Genomic DNA, 23,502 nt, shown 5'->3' with positions numbered 1-23,502 from the left:
GAGGGAGGGAGGGAGGGAGGAAGGAAGGAAGGAAGAAAGAAAGAAAGAAAGAAAGGAAGAAAGGAAGAAAGAGAAAAGCCACTTCTATCTGCTGACTATGGGTAGTTTTGAGTTCTTGGACTGTTTTGTATAGGCTAAATGATAGGAAACATTGGAGTCATCTCTTTAATATTATGATTATTCTGTAAATAGAAAAGTTACAGAAAATGCAGGAAATGGGCAATTACCACTCGTAGAGAAGGAACCCCAGGCAATCAGTTAATTTCCTTTACTTTTGTTAACACTATCAGTGCACATAGTTGTGTGAACATAGAGAAGGAAAAATTCATTGTATCCCTGTTCTGCTCTAAGACCAGGAAAGAAAGAAAGAAAGAAAGAAAGAAAGAAAGAAAGAAAGAAAGAAAGAAAGAGAAAAATACTTGGTAAAGTCCTTGTCTTCACAGGTGGGTAAGAACCATGGCTCACTAAGAACTGTGGCTCACTAAGAACTGTGGCTCACTAAGAACCGTGGCTCACTAAGAACCGTGGCTCACTAAGAACCATGGCTCACTAAGAACCGTGGCTCACTAAGAACCGTGGCTCACTAAGAACCGTGGCTCACTAAGAACCGTGGCTCACTAAGAACCGTGGCTCACTAAGAATCGTGGCTCACTAAGAACCGTGGCTCACTAAGAACCGTGGCTCACTAAGAACCGTGGCTCACTCAGAACTGTGGCTCACTCAGAACTGTGGCTCACTATCTAACAAATGAACATATGAAATAACTTAAAAGCACACAGTTAGAAGTAACAGAATTAGTACTGCGTGCCAGATCGTATGTTTCATTAAACGTTTCATGAAGATTTGAGAATGATGTGCTGAGTAAATATTCTTTACAGTCATCCCTGGTTCTTCCAGTGTACGTGCATAGAAACCAACAGACAGACAGATGCAGACTCCCTTCTAGGTGAAGACATTTAAAGATTTATTTTTATCGTTTGTGGATGTGTGAGCACCTGCATGGATGTATGTGCACATAGTGCATGCCCCGTCACAGAAGATGCCAAAAGAGGATGTCAGGTCTCCCTGGAATAGGACTAGCAGACAGTTGTGAGCCACCTAACGTGGGTGCTGGGAACTGAATCCCACCCAGTTCTTTTCAAGAGCAGCAACTGCTCTTAACCATTGGAACATCTCTCCAGCCCTGAGTTGGAAACATTTAAAAAGATAAAATGAGAATGTCTCTGACTGTGGCCTAGAAGGATTAGAGGTGTTGGAAATTTTAGCATCTTTATGCTTCTAGAAAAGGCAGAAGAAAACAACATCAGTGTAGAAAAATACAAATAAGTTTGAGGAATTTTCAGCAAGCCTGGGTACTTTCTTAAATACTAAAGAGTTTAACAGTTCTAAAGATGGGGCAATATACAGTTAGCAACCTTCTTGTTTTGATGTTTACAGTTACAATCAATGCTAAATGCAGAGTAATTTTTCAGTATTTTATTTGGCTAGAAGGGAAAAAAAAAGAATGGGACAACAAATAGTACTGGAAAATTAATTTTCACTTCCTCCAATTTAAAAATGAGAAGCTTCAGAGAAACAAGAAAATGTACCAAAAAACGCAGAGAGAGCAGAATGTTTGTGTGTGTGTGTGTGTGTGCCGCATCTCAGCGGCACATTTGCAAGTCATGCGAAATCTCAGGGCTTCCTCATGGAGCACATTTGGTTCGCTCTGGATTGAGCAATTCCATGACTTGATTAAACATTTGTCAAGTAAAATCTTCACTTGAAAAGTATTAAGTTGGGAAAATACATCATGGTCTTTACTGTCTGTGTCAATGGTCCTTCCTGAAGATAGGACAGCCTGTTATGTATGAACTGGTACTTTTCACTGAGGAGTTGCACTGGGGGGATGAAATACATTTTAAAAGGTATGAAATATAGCACACACAGCATACCTCTGTTAGTAAACAGTTACATCTGAAAATAGATGTTGTTTCTTTCTCTATTCTCCATGGGTGCAAACATGATCTAGCCAACACATCTTTGAACCCTGGCCACCTAAGACAATTATTATCACTGAGTGTAACAGTACATTATACTTTCCAGATAGAAGGATCCTGATGTGGCCTGTTAGGTAGAAAGGAACTGTAGCTATCAAATGTAAAGACGTGACTCTGAAGTTGGCAAGATCTGAGTGGGCAAAGCTACTTGTCTATCAGGCCAGATAACTGGAGTTCCATCCGAGTATCCACACAGTGGAAGTAGAGAACTGACTCCCTCGTGGTGTCCTCTGACTCCACACACCATAGCATGCACACCCCTAACCACAGAATAAATGTGTGTCATAAAGATGTGACTTCCAGGATCAAAGCACACCGTGCCTTTAGACCTTCACCTTGTATCGTCACCAAAGTATACGCTGTAGTATCGTCACCAAAGTATACGCTGTAGTATCGTCACCAAAGTATACACTGTTCACTTGAGATGAAAGCAAGGAGTTCAGACTGAGTCTTGAAGTGCTTATTTAAACAAGTTTAAGTCCAAGTCTGTTTATGTACCAAAGTGACTACGATTGAAGGCAGCCACTAGCCAGCACTGTTGTCATTTTTGGTTTGGGGGTTTTACATTAGCACATTTTAATTACACAAAATAATGAGGTCATTATAACATTTTTTTCACATATGCGTATAATGTCCTTTAATAATATTTTTCAAAGTTAACAATTTTATTGCCAAAGACATAGATAATGTTGAACTTTTTACTTTAAAAATGTTGGCTAGAATGATGACCACCTAAAGACATGCAGGATTCAAAGGTGTAGAACTGGCCGCGTACGCACGTGTGCGCACACACACACACACACACACACACACACGCACATACACACACACACACACAGAGAGAGAGAGAGAGAGAGAGAGAGAGACAGACAGACAGACAGACAGACAGACAGACAGACAGAGACAGAGACAGAGACAGAGAGACCGAGAAAGAGACAGAGAGAGTTAGCTGGCTTTTCAAAATATTTATAAATCAAGCACTTGAAGCTAATCTCCCCTAAACATAACTGTCTCATGTTCCTTTCAAATTTTTATTTTTTCTATTGTTAGCATGTGTATGTATGTATACAGGCATATTCATGTAGATGTCAAAGGATAACTTTGGGAAGTTGGCATCCTCCTTCCACTGTGGGTGCTAAGGGTGGATTAAACTGAATTAAAAGCCCCTGAACTATCTCCCCACCCATTACTCATGGTCTTTTGGATGTCTTATCCTTCTACATGACTGCTCAGCTTCTAATCCCCACTTTCCATCTATCAAAAGAAAGGGGGAATTTTGAAAGTGTTCTTTTAGTTAGAAGTAAATGTAAAACCACATATGAGAAAACCTCAAGCTTAATAAAAGTGCATAAACATTGTAAACTCTTTCATATTAAAGATATGATTTTTGAGTTTCTACTTCTATGCCTGCAGAGACCAATTTACAGAGTACATGGCCTTATTTTATGGAAGGCACTCTCCTGTGTTTTCTTATTATTACTAATCCTGAGGCTAACCATTGAAAATTGAATAAATATTTCTGTTCTTAAGCTGAGGAAATGGAGTACTTGTGAACCGGCTTTTAAGTGGCAGAACTGGCCTGAAAATCAAGTTTATCAATTCCCAAGCCTCGGTTCCTTCTAATGTGACAACCTTGTTATGATTTACAAACCGCTTTGATATGCATGGTTTACTTTAATTTGCCCAGCGGCCCTACCAAGCCTTCCCGTTCTTGTCTTGTAATGCCAACTTTGTTTAAAAGAATGCTCTATTTCCCTCTGTTTGACACTTGTTTACACACACCCTCAGTCTTGTACCCTACTCCACTGTGCCTTCAAAACCGGGTGAGTTGATGAGCCCTTCCCATCATAGCCCCTCCCACCATGGCTCCTCCCACCATACCCAGGCACTTCCTGTCGCCATCCTCACCCCACTCAATCTGATGTGTCTTCCTTTAGCACTCCTACCTTTCTCCGTATATCTCACTAAGTCTCACTTCTGCCCCAAGAACATTCTTCAGATGTCTGACCTATTCTCTCTTGTAAAGCATGCACCTTTGTCCCGCTTCAGTGCTGTGGGTCACATGCCGGTCTTTGGTACGTGCTAGGCAAGCATTCCAGCACAGGGCTATACCCCCATGCGTTAAAATACAAAATATATACTTTCTTTTAAGTTATCTCTTGCTGAAGAGGTAATCATAGACCAATTTCACAAGTGCCTGTACACAAGGAGTGGAAATGTATGTTTGACCTTGAGGGCAAAAAGGAGGTCTCTGTCACTTTAAGAATGAAAGCAGTGGTGCTGCTGATAAAGAATAGAGATTGCAAAGAGAAGAGGAATATACCAGAAGCATTTGGGTTGGATGCCGCTCTGGGTCATGTGACTTTGATGCCTGTGGGGAAAGGAGCAGTCATATGCACAAAAAGAAGTATCAGAGTTCAGATCACAGCTGGGGGCATAGCTCAGCGACATGAGACTGTTACGGCATTTCAGAAGCCTCCAATCTTCAGAACAACAATGTATAAATTAAAAACACGAGTCTATTATATTAATAAAACTATGCGTATTTATAAAAAGCAAAGACCATATTCTCAGAACCATAGATTTGAAACTCGTGAAACACATTTCTTTAGAACTGAAAATTTGTGAATATTCTGCTTCTACAACAGAAGGAAAAAAAAAATGTGGCTGATATTGAGTAGTGGGTACTGAATTGAAATTACAGTGGATCTTTTGGTTAGAAAACACACAGGTACTTCATTCTCTCAACTGAGAAGGTCTAACAGAAATAGTGTCCTCTTAGCAAACCCAACGAGTACCCAGATGTTGGCTCTAGCAGTATTTGCTCAAAAATAGGACCAAAATGCTTCCTCAGAGAAATAGCTGATTCTAGGTCCGGGACAGGAAATGTGCAGAATTACCCTGGACCACTTTCTAGTGCCAGAAATGGAGGAAGTGCTAAGAACCGAACCACCATGTCAGGTCAAGTGAAAGAGCTCAGAGTAGCCAAAATTGCAACAATCTGTCCATAAAATAAAGGAAGTAGCATTGGGCTATCATCCCAGGTAGAAAAATCAACATCATGGGTTAATATCAGTGCAAACAAATGATTAAATTAATTAATAAGTGAAAGAGAAACAATTAATCTTCCTTGTTGAAAACATTCTGGAACTATTGCAAGTGCTCTGTAATAAGGGGGAAAACTGTCGTCACCACTTCTCAGGGGTTCTGCATGTAGAGACACTGAGAAGATACAACATGCCGAGAATGGATGGCACACTTTTACTTTGGAGAAACCTGGCAAACGCTACCTCAGCCCAGGCATCAAGTCAGCATCAAAGATGCAAAATTATGTCAGCATCTACCCTGGCTAGGATGCAGTGGATCTTCCTCCTGATCGCCAATAATCCACTCCTCCTTATAAGACAGATTCTAACAGTTAGGCATCCTATACCACACCTGATCAGTACTCCACAAATCCCTCTGATCTGCCACTGTCCTATGAGCTCAGAATCTGGTCCTTAATGTACAAAAAATATGTTTCCGAGACTCTTAAACAAGTTAAAGAACAAGTTAAGGTCCAAGAAGAGAGAAGAGATCTGAAACCCAAGGGAAATAAATGCTGGAACGGCTGTCTGGCTTGAGCTGGTGGTTTTATCTGAACCGGATAAAGGAACTGAAGCCCTGGCTTTGAACGGGGTTGTTTGTTTACCCAAGGCAGCACTGTGTAGGCATTTTACACAACCCGAGGAAGTGGGGGATATTTGGAATGGAAAAGAGGTTTCACAGAGAGGCAAGTTGGCATTACCGCTAACGAGGTGCTGCCAGATTCCAGCAGGCTGACCTGAAACCCCATATTCCACAGCCCTAGCCTCAGTGCCCTGAGCTGTGAAGTCTGCAGTAGACAGTTAGGAGGCCTGAGGGAGAACATGCAAAAATACTTGCATGTACTACAAACTCTACAAACTAACACTGAAGTACGGTCTCACTATATGGCTCAACTTGGTCTCGAACCTGTGGTCCTTTTGCTGCCTGACCCGGTGTGCTAGCATCAGTGGTGTGTTCCACCATGCTCAACCTATAACCTACTTTCAACGACTTAAAGTAGTTTTGAAATTGAATGACTATAGCATGATTTTAGGTGCCTTCATGATTTTCCCAAGGTATAGATTTAGAAAGAGGCTAAAAATGGGGATATTGGTGTAGACCATGAGTAACAGTGAAAATTACTTCACCTGAGTAAGTAAGTACTGATCCTGGCTATAACAGTACCTATGAGTACAATTATCTAAAGCAGGAGTTGGAACTAGATAGAACATCAGTCGTCTAGAAGCTAGCCACCATATTCATGACCCGGGAGCTTTGCAGATATTATGGCTGGAGAAAGTAGTCTATCTTTTGATCATTTGCAATGTTCAGCTATTGATGGTGTTGATGAACCTGGTATATATGTGTAGTATATGCACCTATATCTCCCAATCATTCATTTCCTAAAGGATGCTAAGAGAATTGGTGTAGTTGTTCCATCTGAGAAACAACTCCACTCAAAAGTCAAAATAAAATTCAATCCAATCAGTAATACCCTTTTTCTTTTTGATAGGAAGCCAACTTCTATAGTAACAGAAACATGCACATGTAATACACACGTGTCTGCACCCTCTGCAGGACATTACATGGGGCAAATCCTCTTTATATCATTGACTTAAGCTGCAGAAAGTCAGCTGGGCATATGCTGTTATATTTCAGAGGTGCTGCGAGGAACACCAAGTGCCCAAAGCTTACCAACTATTAAGAGGTAGCAAATCCTTTACCAGGTAATTTCTTCCAAGCCTAGAGGGACAGTTAAATAAACGATGCCACACTAAAATCATTTTCAACAGATAAAGTGGATTCTAAAATTTCACAAAGTCTAAATTTGGTACTGCTATTTGGGAAGTACTGAAACTTTATAGTCAAATGCGTTTTATGAAGGGATAATTGTCTCCTTCAAGAACGCTAGCTAGAATTCTCAGTGGGGTAGACTGTAGACCTTCCAGAGCAAAGAAGACTTGCTTTTCCAGCTTGAAATGAATTGGTGCTCAGTAAGCCTGTAACCCATGCATGGGGCTCCAGCAATAGCATTTCCAAGTGCCCAGGTTCACTGCAATCCATAGCAACTTATCACTTTTCAAATCTATATTGTAGCAATGATGCAGTCTTCTACCAGTTAAACTAGAGGTCCTCTGTCCACTCAGCAGTGGACTGTTCCTTCCCTCCTCCAATCTGCCACCTCACTCTCTCTGCTGCTCCCCCCCCCTTGACCACACACCCTCTCTTCTCTCAGCTGAAACAAATACTAACCTAAATCATAAGGCTCCAGTCACTACAAGGCTACTTCCCCTTACATTAAGGTCAGCTTGTGGTATGAACTCTCTCTCTCTCTCTCTCTCTCTCTCTCTCTCTCTCTCTCTCTCTCTCTCTCTCTCCCACTTTCTCTTTTCCCATCTCTTTAATCATACATGGATCAGGCTCTGCCTGTCTTTCTTCTTCTCCCACAAGCATACTTCCCTGAGTGCTTTTACTATCTCAGATGGGATCTTAGTTGCTATAGCCTATGGATGCTTCTGTCAGTGTCCTCCTTAATGTGCCTGTGTTCAATGATACTCTATAACATTTCCTTGTAACTTTCTAGAGCTTTTTGGAGTTCACTGCCCTGGCTCTCTTCCCATCTGACCATTCTATTCCATATCCTCCAGCCCTTAAATTGCGAGGTTCCTCCTATAGTTTTACAGAGTGAATATTTTACGTACTGTCTTAGTTAGAGTTTCTATTGATCTGACAAAACACCATGATCAAAAGTAACGAAGATAGGCAAGGGGTTATTTGGTTAACATAACCTGAATATCAGTCCATGAGGGAAGCTAAGGCAGGAACTCAAACTGAGCAGGAACCTGGAGGCAGGAGCTGATGCAGAGGCCATGGAGGGATGCTGCTTACTGGCTTGCTTAGCCTATTATCTTACAGAACTCAAGACCTCCAGCCCCAAGACAGCTCTCCCACGTCAATCAGTAATTAACAAGATGTCCTACAGGTTTGCCTACAGCCCAGTCTTACGGAAGCATTTTTCCCAGTTGAGGTCCCTTCCTCTCAGATGACTCCAGATTGTGTCAAGCGGACACAAAATGAGCCAGCATATGTACTCTCTGAGCTTAAGCTCCGTCAGCACTCTGCTTTCTAGCTTTAACCTGCCCTCTTCCTGCCTCTAGCCATCTTTAGGTTACACTTCTGAAGCCTCCTAGCATCTTCTTGGATGTAACTCATTCTGTCCAAAATATCTGCACACACGGAAACTCTCTTCTTCCCACCTCTTCTCATCCAAGATGTCCCCAATCAACTTGTGGTCCTAAACACTCAAGGCAGCATAATACAAAGACTGACAAATAGTGTCTTACAAGCAGACTACCCGAGTGTGAACCTCAGCTTTCCTATTGTTAGCTATAGCTGCTATCATGGGCTATATTTGCATCTATCTGGGCCTCTGGTTCCTCGACTGTAAAATGGAGATAATAACAGTAACAACATCACAGTGATCTTACCTAGATCAATTAAAAAATTTTGAAAAGTACCGCATTCTTCAGGTAAGTATTTACCTCTTCTATCATTTTATTATTAAACACACAGATCATAACACTAACACTCCCTATAGCTGAGAAGCATTCAGCATCCACCATTGGTCTTAACATGGAAGCCCCTCCCCTTATCCATCATGAGCTAGTGGTCCAGACCAATATTGTGTGTGTGTGTGTGTGTGTGTGTGTTATTTTTTTTTCTAACATTTGAGTACAATTCCAGATGCAGCTATATGATAGACAACATAATTCTACTGATGAACGGGGCCTTGCAAAAGAAATCTGTGAAAGAAGTTCTAGCCAAGTGTCACCCCCTGGGCCGTTTCACAGAGATGGAAGCTGTCAACATTGCAGAGACCCCCTCAGATCTCTTCAAGGCTGTGCTGGTTGAAACACCATTAGGTATGAAAACTTATTTGTGAAATGGCCTGTGCATGTTAGAAAATGCACATGTTTATGAATGCAGTTTTATGCTATACAGATTCATAGTATAAAACAGGATATCTGAACTGCACATGGTGACACATACATATATATGTGGAAGGCTAAGGCAGGAAGGTGGGATGTCTGAGATCTGTGTGGTTACACAAAGACCTTGCTTCATGAAAACAAAGAGCACAACACAGCCAAAAGAAGCATCTAGGCCTAGGAAGATTGCTCAGTTGGTAAAGCACTTGTCCTGCAAGCATAAGGACTTGCATTTGAGCCTCAGAACCCTTGCAAAAAATACAAGTGTTGAGGCACATTCCTCTAATTCCAGCACAGGGGAGGCAGAGAGCCATAGAACTTGCTGGGTCACTTGGCAAGCTTCGGTGAGAGACTCTATCTCAAAAACAAGGTGGGTGTCTCTTAAGGAATGACACCTAAAGTGTCCTCTGGCTTTCACACAAGTATGGGCACCCATGCATATGGCGATATGTACACAAAAATACAAAAACACACAAGCAGAAAAATAGATAAGGTTAGGTAACCTTGAATTCTCGTTTCTCAGGTGAAGGTTGAATGAGGCGATCTGATCTTTGTTATTGATAACCCTTATGTTTTGTACCAGGTCATAGAAATTAATGAACTTGTGAGTTCTCAAACTATTGGTTTCTCTTCTGTGTTTTATACAATTAGTTCTTTATCTTTTCATATTAAACTCTTATTTAATTTGGGTCATGTCTAGGGAGCATTTTGTTTTAAGTATAGAGATGTCACTGTTGGAGGAGCTAGAGAAAGTACCCAAGGAGCTGAAGGGGGCTGCAACCCTGTAGGTGGAACAACAATATGAACTAACCAGTACCCCCAGAGCTTGTGTCTCTAGCTGCATATGTAGCAGAAGATGGTCTAATCAGCCATCATTGGGAAGAGAGGCCCCTTGGTCTTGCAAACTTTATATGACCCAGCACAGGGGAACGCCAGGGCCAAGAAGTGGGAGTGAGTGGGCAGGGGAGCAGGGCATGGGGGGTATATGGGACATTCAGGATAGCATTTGAAATGTAAACGAAGAAAATATCTAATAAAATAATTTTAAAACAAGAAATGTCGTTGTTATGAGCCACTTGGGACTTTCTATGAAATTATCTAGATCAGCTATGAGATGACTTAATTTCATTATAATTTGGTGCTGATAATAATGTCATTGTTCAAAATGTTAAAGGGGAAGTTTTCATGCATCAAGTATTACTGTCAGGAAATCTAGAATAGTAGTCATTCATTGTTGATCATAAGCAAAGTAGCTTTTACTTTAATTTGGGGAGCAAGGGCTAAAGAAATGTATCATTAGTCAGCACTGGCAGCTATTCTGGAAGACCTGGGTTCAATGCCTAGCACGTACACAGTGGCTCAAACTCTCTGTAACTGCAGTTACAGGGGAGCCAGCAACCAGCAACCTCTTCTAGTCTCTGCAGGCACTGGGCATACACAAATGCATGTGTATTTTACAGACAAAATACTTGTTCATATAAAAAATATAAAAACCAAAATAAAATAATTAATTTGGAGGGCAGGAATAAACATAGGGTATTTTTCATACTAAGAACATGCCCTACACATGAACACATGCTCTGAGTAAAAATGGTTACCCTTCAAAGAGATACGTTAAAAAGTAAAGGGCCTTCTGGTATCTGGGTCACCTTTATGTATCTTAGGCTCAGATAGTACAACCTGGTGGAAACAAGGTGAGTCTGGAATGAATGATCTGAGAATATGAAACAAAACTCTGCTGGGTCCCCGTAATGACTTGGGTAATTTAGTTTACCCCAATATCCTCACTTTATATTGTAGTATAACAGTTTTGAAATTTAGTTTAAACATAGTTTTAGTAAAACAATGAGCCTGGTAGGGTGCAGATGATAAATGTTGCTATAAGGTTATGACAGGATATAGGGAATTTCAAAAAGTTAGCCTTCAGTGACTATTTCCAAGGTTCTATGAAGATTGAATAAGGTAATTTGTATCTACTCTTTGGTACAGCAAAGAGTGTCTAGGGTTAACACACAATAAATGCTTGATGAATAACAGGTTTGTACTCTGGCTTGTGATTTATATCCTTTTTCTTTTAGCTCCATTCTTTCAAGATTGTATGTCTGAAAATACTCTTGATGAACTGAATGTTGAATTACTGCGCAATAAACTATACAAGGTAACGGTTTTCCCAAATGATTTTTTTTATTGCATAGTATAATAGAGAGTTCACTATTAACAAAGTTACTTTACCCATTGGCCAACTTGCAATTATTAAAGGATGTCTATTTGGAATAGTGCCTATTTCTTCTTCTTCTTCTTCTTCTTCTTCTTCTTCTTCTTCTTCTTCTTCTTCTTCTTCTTTTTAGCTATATGCATGTACATCAGTTTCTCCTATCCAGCAAGATTTTTAAGAATAAGTAGTGTATCTTATTTTTCTGTATCCTTTGTTCTGTGTCCAGTGCCTTGAATGCAAAATGTGTGGATTAGATGATGGTAAATAGGTAGATAAATATGTGAGAAAACCTATATCAAAGGCAACTGGCATACACAGTAGGCATTCTGTTTATAGTGTCTGTATCTGCTGTAGATCTTGTTTCAGAACTCTGAATCTTATAATTATCTGTATATATGCAAATGTACAGATAATTAAACCCATGTCAGTATTATCAACTGGTAGATTCTATATCATATGTATCATTGCATGATCTGATTGTCTGAATTGTGTTGCCACCATTAGAGAAGACTGTGTACTATAAGCTGAGCAAAATCTGCTAGTGTACACTGTCATAAATTAGCATGCACTACTATGGTATGAAAATAGTGTATTAAGCTCAAATACATGGCCCTCTCAATAGTATTTTCTTATATGCAGCCCTTTTGTTTTATAAAGAGACGCTTGAACTGTAAGTAGGCATTTGTGAGACATAACCAACAGATCATAATGTTCTAAGCAGTTCGTGCGCCTTAATTCACCTAATCTAATAGCAAAGCTGTAAGATTTGTATAATTCTTGTTCCTTGTATCAACCTGAGGGATACGGAGAGATGAGGCTTTCTTTTGCAGAAACAGTTAACTTAGTACTGAGTTAATTAAGTATTGGAGCTGGAATGCAAACACAAGTAGTCTACCCTTACAACCTAGATTCTGCTTTTCCAGTGTATTCCCACAGTCAAAGCCAACGTGTCTTATGAGATTTAATATCAGAGTTACTAAATCATTTACAGAGCTCAGGGAAGGACTTGGCAGTCTTGTTAGAATAGTTGGAATCAACTACATAAAATAATCCAAGAATAGTACCAAAAAATGATTGCTAAGTAATTAGACATTGTAATAAGTGCAATTTTGTTCTTTTATGGTATTTTTTTTCAGTCTGGCCATGGGTATATTAAATAGCTATTAAATTCACTACAGAATATCCTATGGTAGAAACAATTCAGTTTCCAGTAAAGCATTTTATAAGCTATGAAAAGATAACCTAGAAGTTTCCAGAAGGAAACTTACTCATTTCATTGTTAAAAAAAAATCTTCCTTCTTTCAAGTCTTACCTTGAGGCATTCTACAAGTTCTGCAAGGACCACGGTGATGTCACAGCAGACGTTATGTGTCCTATTCTTGAGGTAAGAAGGAGACTTTGGCTCTGTCTTTGCCAAATAATGAGTTTACATACTTGTCCTTGCTTTGACCAGGATGTATTGTTTTTTTATTACAAAAATTCAATAAGCAATGTCTTAAGAGTACTGCTTTCTTAGAAGCCAACATTGTAGCTTGGTGGTTGAACACTTAGTAACACATATGGGGCCTTGGATTCTATTTCTAGCAATGCACAAATCAACCAAACCAAATGCCTGGTTATGATTTATGTTGATGGATAGGTAGAAAGTCGATTACAATTCAGTAAACATTTTGTATGCTACTAACAATTGGTAGATTATAAATATTCTTTTAATACCCAATCAAATTCACTCCAAAGATGGACCACTGAGTAACAGGAAACCCTACAGGTTGGCACTGCAGTCCATCATGCCTCTCACAGAGGCATAATCCTTATACAGACCTTAGACAAAGGCTAGCTCAGTCTTAAACAAAGGCTAGCTTAGCAGTCCTCCACCATTGCAGCTTTCAGTGGGAAAGAAGTAGTTAAAATGCACAATCAGCAGGAATTTGATTGTATGTGTGTTACTCCACATCAGTGCCTTCCCTGGAGTTGATGTCACATCCTTTCAAATTTTCATTGTATCACCAAAGGTCCCAACCATGCTCAGAGGTTCACTTGACAGAACATTGACATCTAAATTCGTGGGAGCTTGGGGTGGACATCAAATAAGGCTGGTGTTCATCCCAGATTCTAACAGACATCTCTCCATGGCTTTCTAATCCCCTTAACAAATGAAAGGAATACCACTTTGATGTTTTCTAAATCCTTATTTTGCCCTTTGAGACTAAGTTTTATCTAAGAAATGTTTGTATTCTCTTTAAAAAAGAAAAAGAAAAAAGAAAAAAAAAGGACTTCTGGTTTCAAGAAAGATCTACTAAGCACTATCCTTTAGGCAAAAAGAAAAAAAACTTCCAGGTGGCATTTGCATATATTTTTAATACAATTCTGAAACTGCTTTTCATATAATTAGTCCTCAAAATATGTACTAATTGCAATTTTATAGTTAAAATTACTTTGTTATTCCTTGTTGAAATACTTAAAACAAAGCCAAGCAGTTCTTGAAAGAAAAATCTTACCAGTGTCTGAAAAAGCATAAAAATATGTTTTTCTATTATATATTATGAAGTGGGAATTTAACAAATAAAAACACCTTTTCATGACACAGTGTTGCAAGTGAGCTAGTCACTCTTGGACATGCTGGTTACATAATGAAGAATCTAGTCATCTTAGGCAGTGGTTGTCTTTCTTCATATAGATTAACTGCCCACCATTTCATCCATAGTTCCTAACTACACTTTCCAATTTGTATAATTTTGTCGGTTTAGTGATGATGTGTCAATCTATGCCCAGATATATGTAGCATAAAGGTTTTCATAAACCAGTTACCTTATTAAAAATGTGTAATCACTCCTGCCAGACAACATTTTCCTGATGGTATGACTCAATTGTAGCACCCTTACCAAAAACCCATGAGTTCCTGAGTTCAATCTTCAGCACTGTCTTGGTCAGTGTTCTACTCCTGTGCAGAAACACCATGACCAAGGCAACTATAAGAGAAAGATTTAAGTTGGGGGTGGGGTCTGTTTACAGTCTCCAAGGTTTAACCCATTGTCATCATGGCATGAATCAAGGGGGCATGCAGACAGATGCTAGAGCAATAGCTGAGAACTAAGTCCTGATTCACAGGCAGAGAGAGAGAGAGAGAGAGAGAGAGACAGAGAGACAGAGAGACAGAGAGACAGAGAGACAGAGAGACAGAGAGACAGAGAGACAGAGAGACAGAGAGGAGTCTTGGCTCGACACAGGCTTTTGAAACCTCAAAGTCCAGTCCCAGTGACATACTTCCTTCAACAAGGGCACACCTCCTAATTCTTTTCAAATAGTGCTACTCCCTGGTGACTAAGCACTCAAATATATGAGCCTATAGGGGCCATTCTTATTTAAACCACCATGAGTACTTAAAAGAAAAGAATGAAAATCCAAAACTTAACACTACTATATGCTAGATCACTATGTGCCAGTGCTTTGTATAAATGAATTCCCTTGGACTTCAAGACTGACATTTTAGAGCCTATCTTTCAAATGGGATGCCTGAGGCACACAGATGGCTATGCACTTCCCTAGTGGCATACTATTAGTAAAAGTCAATGTCAGGATTTGAGCCTGAATCACTTGAATTCAGTTTTTATATACTTATCTAAGGTGGCATATTGCTTCAGCACCCATACTTCTTTTGTGTGTAAGAATGTACTAATACATGATCAATATTCCATTGTATAACCTATAACAACAAGATTATGTAAGAAGTATGCCTTTGCAATTCTCAATAGTGTTTTGGAACAAAATGGTTATCCAGTAATTTGAACTACTAGATACCTAGTGTTCTTTTTTCCTACTCCAAGAATACAAATTGCATAGAACTATCTTTATACATTTACATAGAAATAACAACTCCACATGGCCAACAACTACAACTTTTCTAAAAATATGCTAAAAAGATGAGAGTAGTCAGTTTTACATGTGCTGAAGATCACATAGCTGGCCTCTTTGTATTTCTTCTGGAGCAGAAGACACGACAATTGATAATATTCCATGTGTATGGTCTGAATGCCAGTTGATGGGATAACTCAAAAGCATTAAGGAGCTGGGGATGTAGTTCAAATGGCGAGTGCTTATCTAGAAGGAACAATTCTCCAGGTTTAAAACCCAGCCCTGCGGAGGAGGGGGAGAAAGTGAGGGAGAGAAGAGAATATAAAAAGAGAGGAGAAAGAATGAGAGAGGAGAAAGAGGAGGGTGTCCTATAATCTGAAGCTGTGTCAGACCGTGCTAAGGGATGATCAAAGAACATGTTTTTAAACTTTTTAAATTATAGTCATTTTCCCTATGAGTCTCCACATTCATGCCAAGAGCTTTTAAACTCAAGGAAAAAAGAACATTAGAGTATAAAAAGAATTCAAAAGAAAACATCCAAATAGGCAGGAAATAGAAGCACGAGTTATGAAAAAGAAAAAAAAAAAGGCTCTTTATGGGAACAGCCCTTCCTTCTCCATGCAGGCAGTATTTCAGCATGCAGGGCTATGGAATGGAACATGTGCTTACAAGCTAAGAAATAAACTAATAACAAAGGCAAAGTAAAGGAAATGGACGGACCATTTAGATAATATATTCAAAGTCTTTTCTTAAACTGATTCTTCCCCATCTACCTGTTTATTTAGTTTTCCAGTGGCTTACTTATCCTTAAGTTTAAGTTGTGAATAGCCTCCACATGCCCCATGCTAGTCTCCTCTGGTGGGACCTCTGCTGTCTTGATGCCAGCAACACTGCCTAGTCTGTCAGATTTCCCTCCTTAAAATTCTAGCATCTTTACAACTAGAAAGATTATCTGGGATGGCTACCTACATGTTTATTTCAAGGATTCTTATTGTCATGAATAATCCCTCTTTCGTTTCTTCTTTTATCCCTGGAAGGTCTAAAATGATTTACAAGACTGGATATAGGCAAGAGCCAGATTGTAACTACGTTGGCTTCCAAATAAGGCTACCCTGCTTCTGACCCACCCATAAGTTCCATGAGGCTAATCAAAAGCGCCAGTGGGAACACTCACTTCCCTGACGATAAGAAACACCTGTTCTAACAGAAGCGTCCCATTAGAGCTGTTGCAAGCCTGGCTTTGTCACTAGCTAGTAAGTGTGGAAAGTAATGAAAGACAGCACAGAGCCAGTCTTTTCAGCTTTCTTGTACTGGTGAACAGCCATGGGTTCTTGTTAAAGGGCTGAGTGTAGTTCTATTGGTTTAACCCTAAACTATGGCTTGAGATTCTGCATTTTTTTTTCCCATTGATCTCAAAGCTACTGAGCTATGACTTCAAGTACCATCACTGTAGTAAATGTTGTATACAATTCAAGTGATGAAATCAAGAAGGCTGTTCTGTTAGATTCAGTAGATAGTTAGAATACTCCCCTGCGACAGGCACTGAGTCCAGAAGTGAGCGACGAATAGAAAAAGACACAGTCCTTCCAAGAGGTAAGAGTGGGAAGTGGAAAAATACAGAAACAGACTTCAAAATGACATAGCAAGTACAAAATATTTCAACGAGGGCAAAAAGAATTCCTGAGTCCAAAGGTCAATGCCCAGCATAAAAGGTGGGGCCCTTGAGGGAGTAGGAAGGGGCCTGGGAAGAAAGTTATAAGAGCCAGAGGGTGGGGAGGAACCTGTGAAATGCTTTCGTCTGGACACATATGAACTTATGGCAGTTGTGGTTACCTGGACAGACCTGCATAAGATCATCTCAGCTTTAAATGCCAGGATGGAGTAAAGAAGAGGACCTGAGGCCCAATTGAGGCCAATAGCTGAGGAACTATTGGCAGTTAATGTGGTTGCTGGAGGAAAGTGTAATATGGTCATTGGTAGGTTCCCCATGTCTTAGTGGATTCCCCCATACCTATATGTATATAGGACTTCAAATTGGACTCAGTGGGTTATAAACATATGTATATATTTATGTAAATATATGGTATATTTAGTATATGTACTACATACACCACATATATACATATATAATATATATACTATACATCATATATATATCATAATTTTTTTCATGATAAAAAAGAGGGAGATGGAATCATTTATGTAGATATGAGGAAAACTGAGAGAAATCAGAAACATGAGGAACAAAAGAATAGGAATGAAATCTTAAGGAAGACAGCATGATTACAGGAAACTGAATTGTTGGGATAGGAGCTCAGTGACTTCACAGTGTTGGGCACAACTCAATGAGTACCCATTAACCTACTTAAGGATCCTAAGGAATCCTGCCTTGCAACGAAGACAAATCACCCCAAGACACATGATTCTTAGCTACAGAATCAGAGTTGGCAGGTCATTAAAAAAATCCAAATCATGAAAATACAGGTGGCATAAAATATAAAGTTTAATTACATAAAATAAATAAATAGGGCTAGGGATGTGGCTCGATGGCAGAGCCAGTGTGACATGCATAAGGCCCTAGATCAGACACCCTCAGCATCGACAACAGTAACAATAATACCAGCCACAGTGTCAGGGACATTGAGAAGGGGTCAGTAACATGGAGAGATGGCATGCTTTTGCTGTTCACACACCCCAGCACACACATTCGCTCACATAGCCTTACCCCCTCCATGGCTGCACCATCCTGGCACTATTCTCACATTTATGGAAAACGCATTGATGACTCTGGTAACATACATGAAAATAACATGTGAGTGATTCATTGCAAAGAACCTGGGAAAGAAAGCTCTTGGTAGGGTTTCAAAAGTGGTCTCAGGGCTGCACAGTCTCCTCCAGGAAACAAATTCTCCCTTTGAAGGGGAGTCTAAAGGGGACTAGAGAAAGTACCCAAGGAGCTGAAGGGGTTTGCAGCCCCATAGGAGGAACAACAGTATGAACTAACCAGTACCCCCAGAGCTCCCTGGGACTAAACCACCAATCAAAGAAAACACATGGTGGGACTCATGGCTCCAGCTGCATATGTAGCAGAGGATGGCCTAGTTGGTCATCAATGGGAGGAGAGGACCTTGGTCCTGTGAAGGTCTTATGCCCCCCTGGTGTAGGGGAATGCCAGGGCCAGGAAGCAGGAGTGAGTGGGCTGTTGAGCAAGGGGAGTGGGAAGGAGATGGGGGATTTTCTGAGGGGAAACCAGGAAAGGGGATAACATTTGAAAAGTAAATAAAGAAAATATCTAACAAAAAAAAGAGGAGAAAGAGGAGGCTAAAGAAACCCTAGTAACTCATGCCTACTTTGTAATTAGACACGGACTTCACTTCAGAAATGCAATCCTGCATGTAGCTTGTGGTGTAAATGATGATTATATTTGCTGCCTTACGTCTTTTGCATGCAGTTTGAGGCCGACAGACGCGCTTTAATCATCACTCTGAACTCATTTGGCACTGAACTAAGCAAAGAAGACAGGGAGACCCTCTTCCCCACCTGCGGCAGGCTCCATCCGGAGGGGCTGCGGTTGTTAGCCCAAGCTGAAGACTTTGAGCAGATGAAGAGAGTGGCAGATAATTATGGAGTAAGTGACTTCACCAGCACCCCAGTGCCTTGCATTCCTTCAGCACAGGCCCTTTAGAAGCTCACACATCCATTTAGACACATCATCCAAAGTTATACCCAGATGGCAGCAAGCAGAGCCTCTTGCAGTAATTATGCCTCCCAGAGAAACACTTCAAATTTCCAGTCCAAGCTGGTGTCTTTTAAGAATCCTGCCAAGAAAGCCCTTGTTTAAATCTCCCAGGAGTGGTTATCTGAGCACTTCTTGAAGTACCTTTTAAAGCAAGTTTCCCAAGAGGCCCAGGCAAGCTTCTGGAAGTGGGAGTTCATGTCAAAACGATATAAAAGAGCCTGACCCCTTTCAAGTACCCTCTGGGGAAACAAGAGTCGGGACAGAATAACTACAGGAACTAAAAGAGAATATGGGATGCGTGTGGCTTTTTCCAACTCCTTTGCTTAATGGCAGAAACTGGCAGATGAACAGAACCATTCGCTTGCTCTCCCTTCTGCATTCAGGGCTCTCAGACATCGTGGGGGCTCTCCACAGATGGTTATGCGGCTCACCCAGGCCCCACCTCCTCAGCCTTGTGGGTAGTCACACATATAACCTGCTGTTCACATCCTCGGCTTAAGAATGACACTGGTGTTTCCTTGTAAGTTTCTGAGTCCTCCCAGGAGAAATCCAGCAAATAGCATGCATAAACCTTCCTAATGTAATGGAGAACAACTCTTTACTATAATGTTAAAATTTAGGCTTCCTGCCGATTCCTGCACCTTCTGCGCTTGGCATTTCCTTGAGGAGTATCAGCTGTCGTCTCAAGGAGCTTGCAAACCTATACTGGTCGAACTGTAAGAGTTCACTGAGTCTGATGCATTTATGTATAGAAATGTCAATGTACAATGAGAAAAAAACAAAACAAAACAAAACACAGCTTTTGCCGTACACTTGTAGCCTTGAATAAGGGAGACAGAGAGAAAGGGAGCATTTCTACCATCTCTTTAGTTGTTTGGATATTTTACAGGATGAGGGCATGTCAGGAAGTCAAAGGCCTTATCAAAAGCTCTCAGCCCATCAGTTACAAATGTTCTTTAACTCTCCTCTCTCTCTCTCTCTCTCTCTCTCTCTCTCTCTCTCTCTCTCTCTCNCACACACACACACACACACACACACACACTAGCAATAACTCTATTGCTAAGAAGATATATTTATATGCATTTGTAAAAACTGAAAAATCCCTTACATTTAAACTCTTGTCTTTGTTTTTAAGGTTTACAAGCCTTTGTTTGACGCCGTCGGTGGCAGTGGGGGAAAGACACTGGAAGACGTTTTCTATGAGAGAGAGGTACGGCGGAATCAGAAACTGTTAGCATTTATGTGCTCTTGCCGTTGTTATTGTTCTTGTTATCATGGACTTTAAATACTTCCTCACTTGAAATTTCTTCTTATATTTCATCCGGACAGTTCATGCTTTTCCGTAAACATTGGATATTTTCACTTCCTTACAGTGCCAGAGCCCTGTGGCTGTATATAGTTTCACAGAAGTTGTCCTGTGAAGAGTGTGTGTTTAGTGGGAGCTGTAGAAATGGCTTTTGCATAGTTAGTGAGGTAGAAAAGGAAAACCAGGGCATCCTCACAGAAACTCTCACTCCCTAATTCACATAATCTGCAAGAACTTTTTTTTTCATAGTTAAAATGCAGGTATAACAGTGTCCATAAGAATTATTCATATGGAGACCCAGAGCCTAGATTATTCTCTTCCCCCCCCCCCGAAAAAAAAAAAAAAACCTGTGCAGATTACCTAATCAATCATTATCAGGTCCTTGACTACTGTTCTGTTCAATGAAGAAAAAAATTATTCTTCCTAATCAAGTTTGTTTCTACAATTCTAGATAAATTTTCTAGTATATTCACTTGACTGATGCCATTGGCCCACCTGTGACTATCTGGTTGAAGTTAATAAAGAACCAGAGATCAGTTTTGGGATATCGTCACTTGCAGCCTGGGAACTTTGTTCCTAGACATTAGGTATTTTTCAGCAGCCTGCTTCCATAGAAGGGAGTGGAAACAAGGCAAAGAATCCAACGTATTAGGGATCTTTACAAACTACACAGGCTGTAGCAACACAACAAAGGGACAGTCAATAAAGCTGCTCTTTGCAAGAAAAAAATGAGTGTCTACAGAGTCCGCTTGCACTCCTGACTGTGTCGCATAAGGTGTGCAGAGGAGCATGAGGGGCTGCACACCTCCTTCTGCGCAGCCTGGGGGACTGTGCGCCTCTCCTGCCTAGCATAAGTGGGTGGGCTGCACACCTCTTCTTCGAACCATGGTGGACTGCCTGCCCTCTGTGCTTCTTTTCCACCCTAAAGTCAATGTGGAACAAAGTGCAAGACCTGTTAAACAAGGAATTTCATTTTCTTTTGCTTACTTAATTTTGAAGAACAAAACAATATAACTGTGTGGCTTGTAGCTATGGAGCACTGTAAAAGGCTCACATGTTAGTCTGGATTCCAGTGCACTGTTGCATATCTCTGAGAAGTAGACAGCCTTAAATACCTCCTCAAATGTGTTGGAAGTTGTAGCCAAGAAGGTGGCCAATGAGGGTAGGTCACCAACTGAAATAATCGTGGAAATTTAAACATATATTCCTCAAACACACCCTTCTTCTAGCAGCATTAGGATGTGAAGCCTACTGTGTGAGCCCATAAGCTTACTTTGAACACTGGTACTTTCTACATTTGTCCATGTGACACTTACTTAAGATGTGCTAAGTTGCCTCTGATCCCACTATTGGTCCAACAAGAACAATAAGCACTTCTAGAGCAGAAGCCATTTCTAGCTTATCTATTGCTTCATAAATGTAGTAAGTTTTAAACACACTAATGGTCCTTGTCATCTTTTTTCCTTCCTTAGGTACAGATGAATGTGCTGGCATTCAACAGGCAATTCCATTATGGTGTGTTTTATGCGTATGTGAAGTTGAAGGAGCAAGAGATGAGAAATATCGTGTGGATAGCAGAATGCATCTCACAGAGACATCGTACTAAAATCAACAGCTACATTCCAATTTTATAAGCCAGTGTACAGAAGATCATACATATTGCCATGAAGTTATTGAGGAAAGGAAGAGGGGTTGTGTCACATTATCTAGATTCTATAAAAATAACTCATACCACCTCTCCATAAACAACATGTCCACTGGAAGCCCAGTAAGCAGAACTTGAAACAAAATATTCCTTTCTTGTTTTCAACAAGCCCCAATCATCTTTTCACACTTATGGTTTACTGCTCACTGGCTTCATACATTCATTTTAATTGACCCTGGGGCACTTTTTTTGTATTCTCACTTGGTCAGATTAAGATCATTACGTAATCAGGTTCTTCACTTCTTCTTTTCCATTCTTCTCCCCAAGCTCAAACACTGGGTGTCTGCTTTGCCTTTTTCGTGTTTGGTCCTTCCATGCATTCACACAAAAATGCCAGGCTGTGGGTAGCTAACATACACCACGCATGGTGAAAGCATGTTGTCTTCCTTTCCCCCAAGACTTTTGGATAAGTAATCCTGAGAAAGATAGATTCCCCAAATGCAAGCATTGTTAAATTTATTACTAAATTAGATTGTCACACACACACACATGAGAGAGAGAGAAACACGGAAAGATGAACAAATTATATAGATATCCATACCAGTGGTTCTGACACTCTTTATTCAAGAAAATCCCACTAATTGTACTTTACTCCTTCAGAAGATGTAGATGTTGTATGGTTGCTACATAAAGTTGAAACCAAAGCAGAGGCTGCTCAGAAAAAGAAATTAGCAAAATGTGTCTCCAATCTTCTCTTTAAATAGAAAAACCATTCTTAAATATAGTCTATATTTGCTATGCTTCAGTGATTAAGTATGTGCAGTCAACATGGTGACTCAGCAGGTAAGAGAGCTTGATGTCAAATCTAAATCCATGAGTTCGATTCCGGGGATCTCCCGTGTAGAAGGAGGGAACTACAGGGAACTACAAGATTGCCTTTAACCCTTTAACCTTTACTCATGTCCCCCCACCACTTACACACACTTACAAAAGAATTTTAAAGAAGGGCACAGAAATAATTTGAACTATTTTTACTATAAGCTCTCTATATAAAGATGTTTTCTAGGATAGTACGCATAAACTAAGGAGCACAACATTTTTATGTAGAACAATCATTTATAAGTATAAAGAAACATAATGATTTGTTGAACTAAGAAGAAAGCCAAGTGCCTGTTCCCTGACTGCAGATGCAATCTACCCAGCTGCTTCCTGCCCAGACCAAGACACCTTCTTAGCCACTGTGGGCTGTCCTCTCACACCCTGACCCAAAAGAAACCTTTCCCTTTCTAAACTGTTGCATCAGGCATTTTGTGGCAGTAACACACCAAATTCACTAATACAAAAAAAAAAAAAAAAACTGATACTGCTGTTGCTACAATAAACTTGATTTTTGTGATGGTCTTTAGAGTTAGTTTCTGTGAGAAATATGGAAGATTTGGAGGTATGGGTTTTAAAAATCAGTGATTAATAGGCCATCCTGATATGAGTTTGGAAAAGCAGACAGATCAGAGAAATCCAGACTGAGGAAGTCAATCTCCTGAGGTTTCTGAAGCACTCTAGTAGTAAGTACTCAGCTAGAAGCCATTCATATGATAGTCTGACAAAGAATCTGGCTGTGTTCTGCCTATGACATAAAAACTTGACAGAAGAT

The 23,502-nt window shown here is 40.2% G+C and overlaps 1 protein-coding gene across 1 annotated transcript in view; it reads left to right on the top strand.

Moving 5' to 3' along the window:
• Atp6v0d2 (ATPase H+ transporting V0 subunit d2) overlaps positions 1-23,248 on the top strand; it is a 46,636-nt gene extending 23,388 nt beyond the window's left edge. The window contains exons 3-8 of the mRNA XM_021222277.1: positions 8,850-9,028; positions 11,173-11,252; positions 12,616-12,693; positions 18,613-18,789; positions 20,036-20,110; positions 21,679-23,248. Of these exons, the coding sequence (XP_021077936.1) occupies positions 8,850-9,028; positions 11,173-11,252; positions 12,616-12,693; positions 18,613-18,789; positions 20,036-20,110; positions 21,679-21,840 (751 nt within the window). The 3' untranslated portion in view covers positions 21,841-23,248. The remainder of the gene's footprint in view (positions 1-8,849; positions 9,029-11,172; positions 11,253-12,615; positions 12,694-18,612; positions 18,790-20,035; positions 20,111-21,678) is intronic.
• The last annotated feature ends 254 nt before the right edge of the window (positions 23,249-23,502 follow it).

The sequence above is a fragment of the Mus pahari genome, chromosome 22, assembly GCF_900095145.1.
Source record: "Mus pahari chromosome 22, PAHARI_EIJ_v1.1, whole genome shotgun sequence".
NCBI lineage: Eukaryota > Metazoa > Chordata > Mammalia > Rodentia > Muridae > Mus > Mus pahari.
Note: the sequence above shows the minus strand (reverse complement) of the source record. Positions and strands in the feature narration are given on the sequence as shown.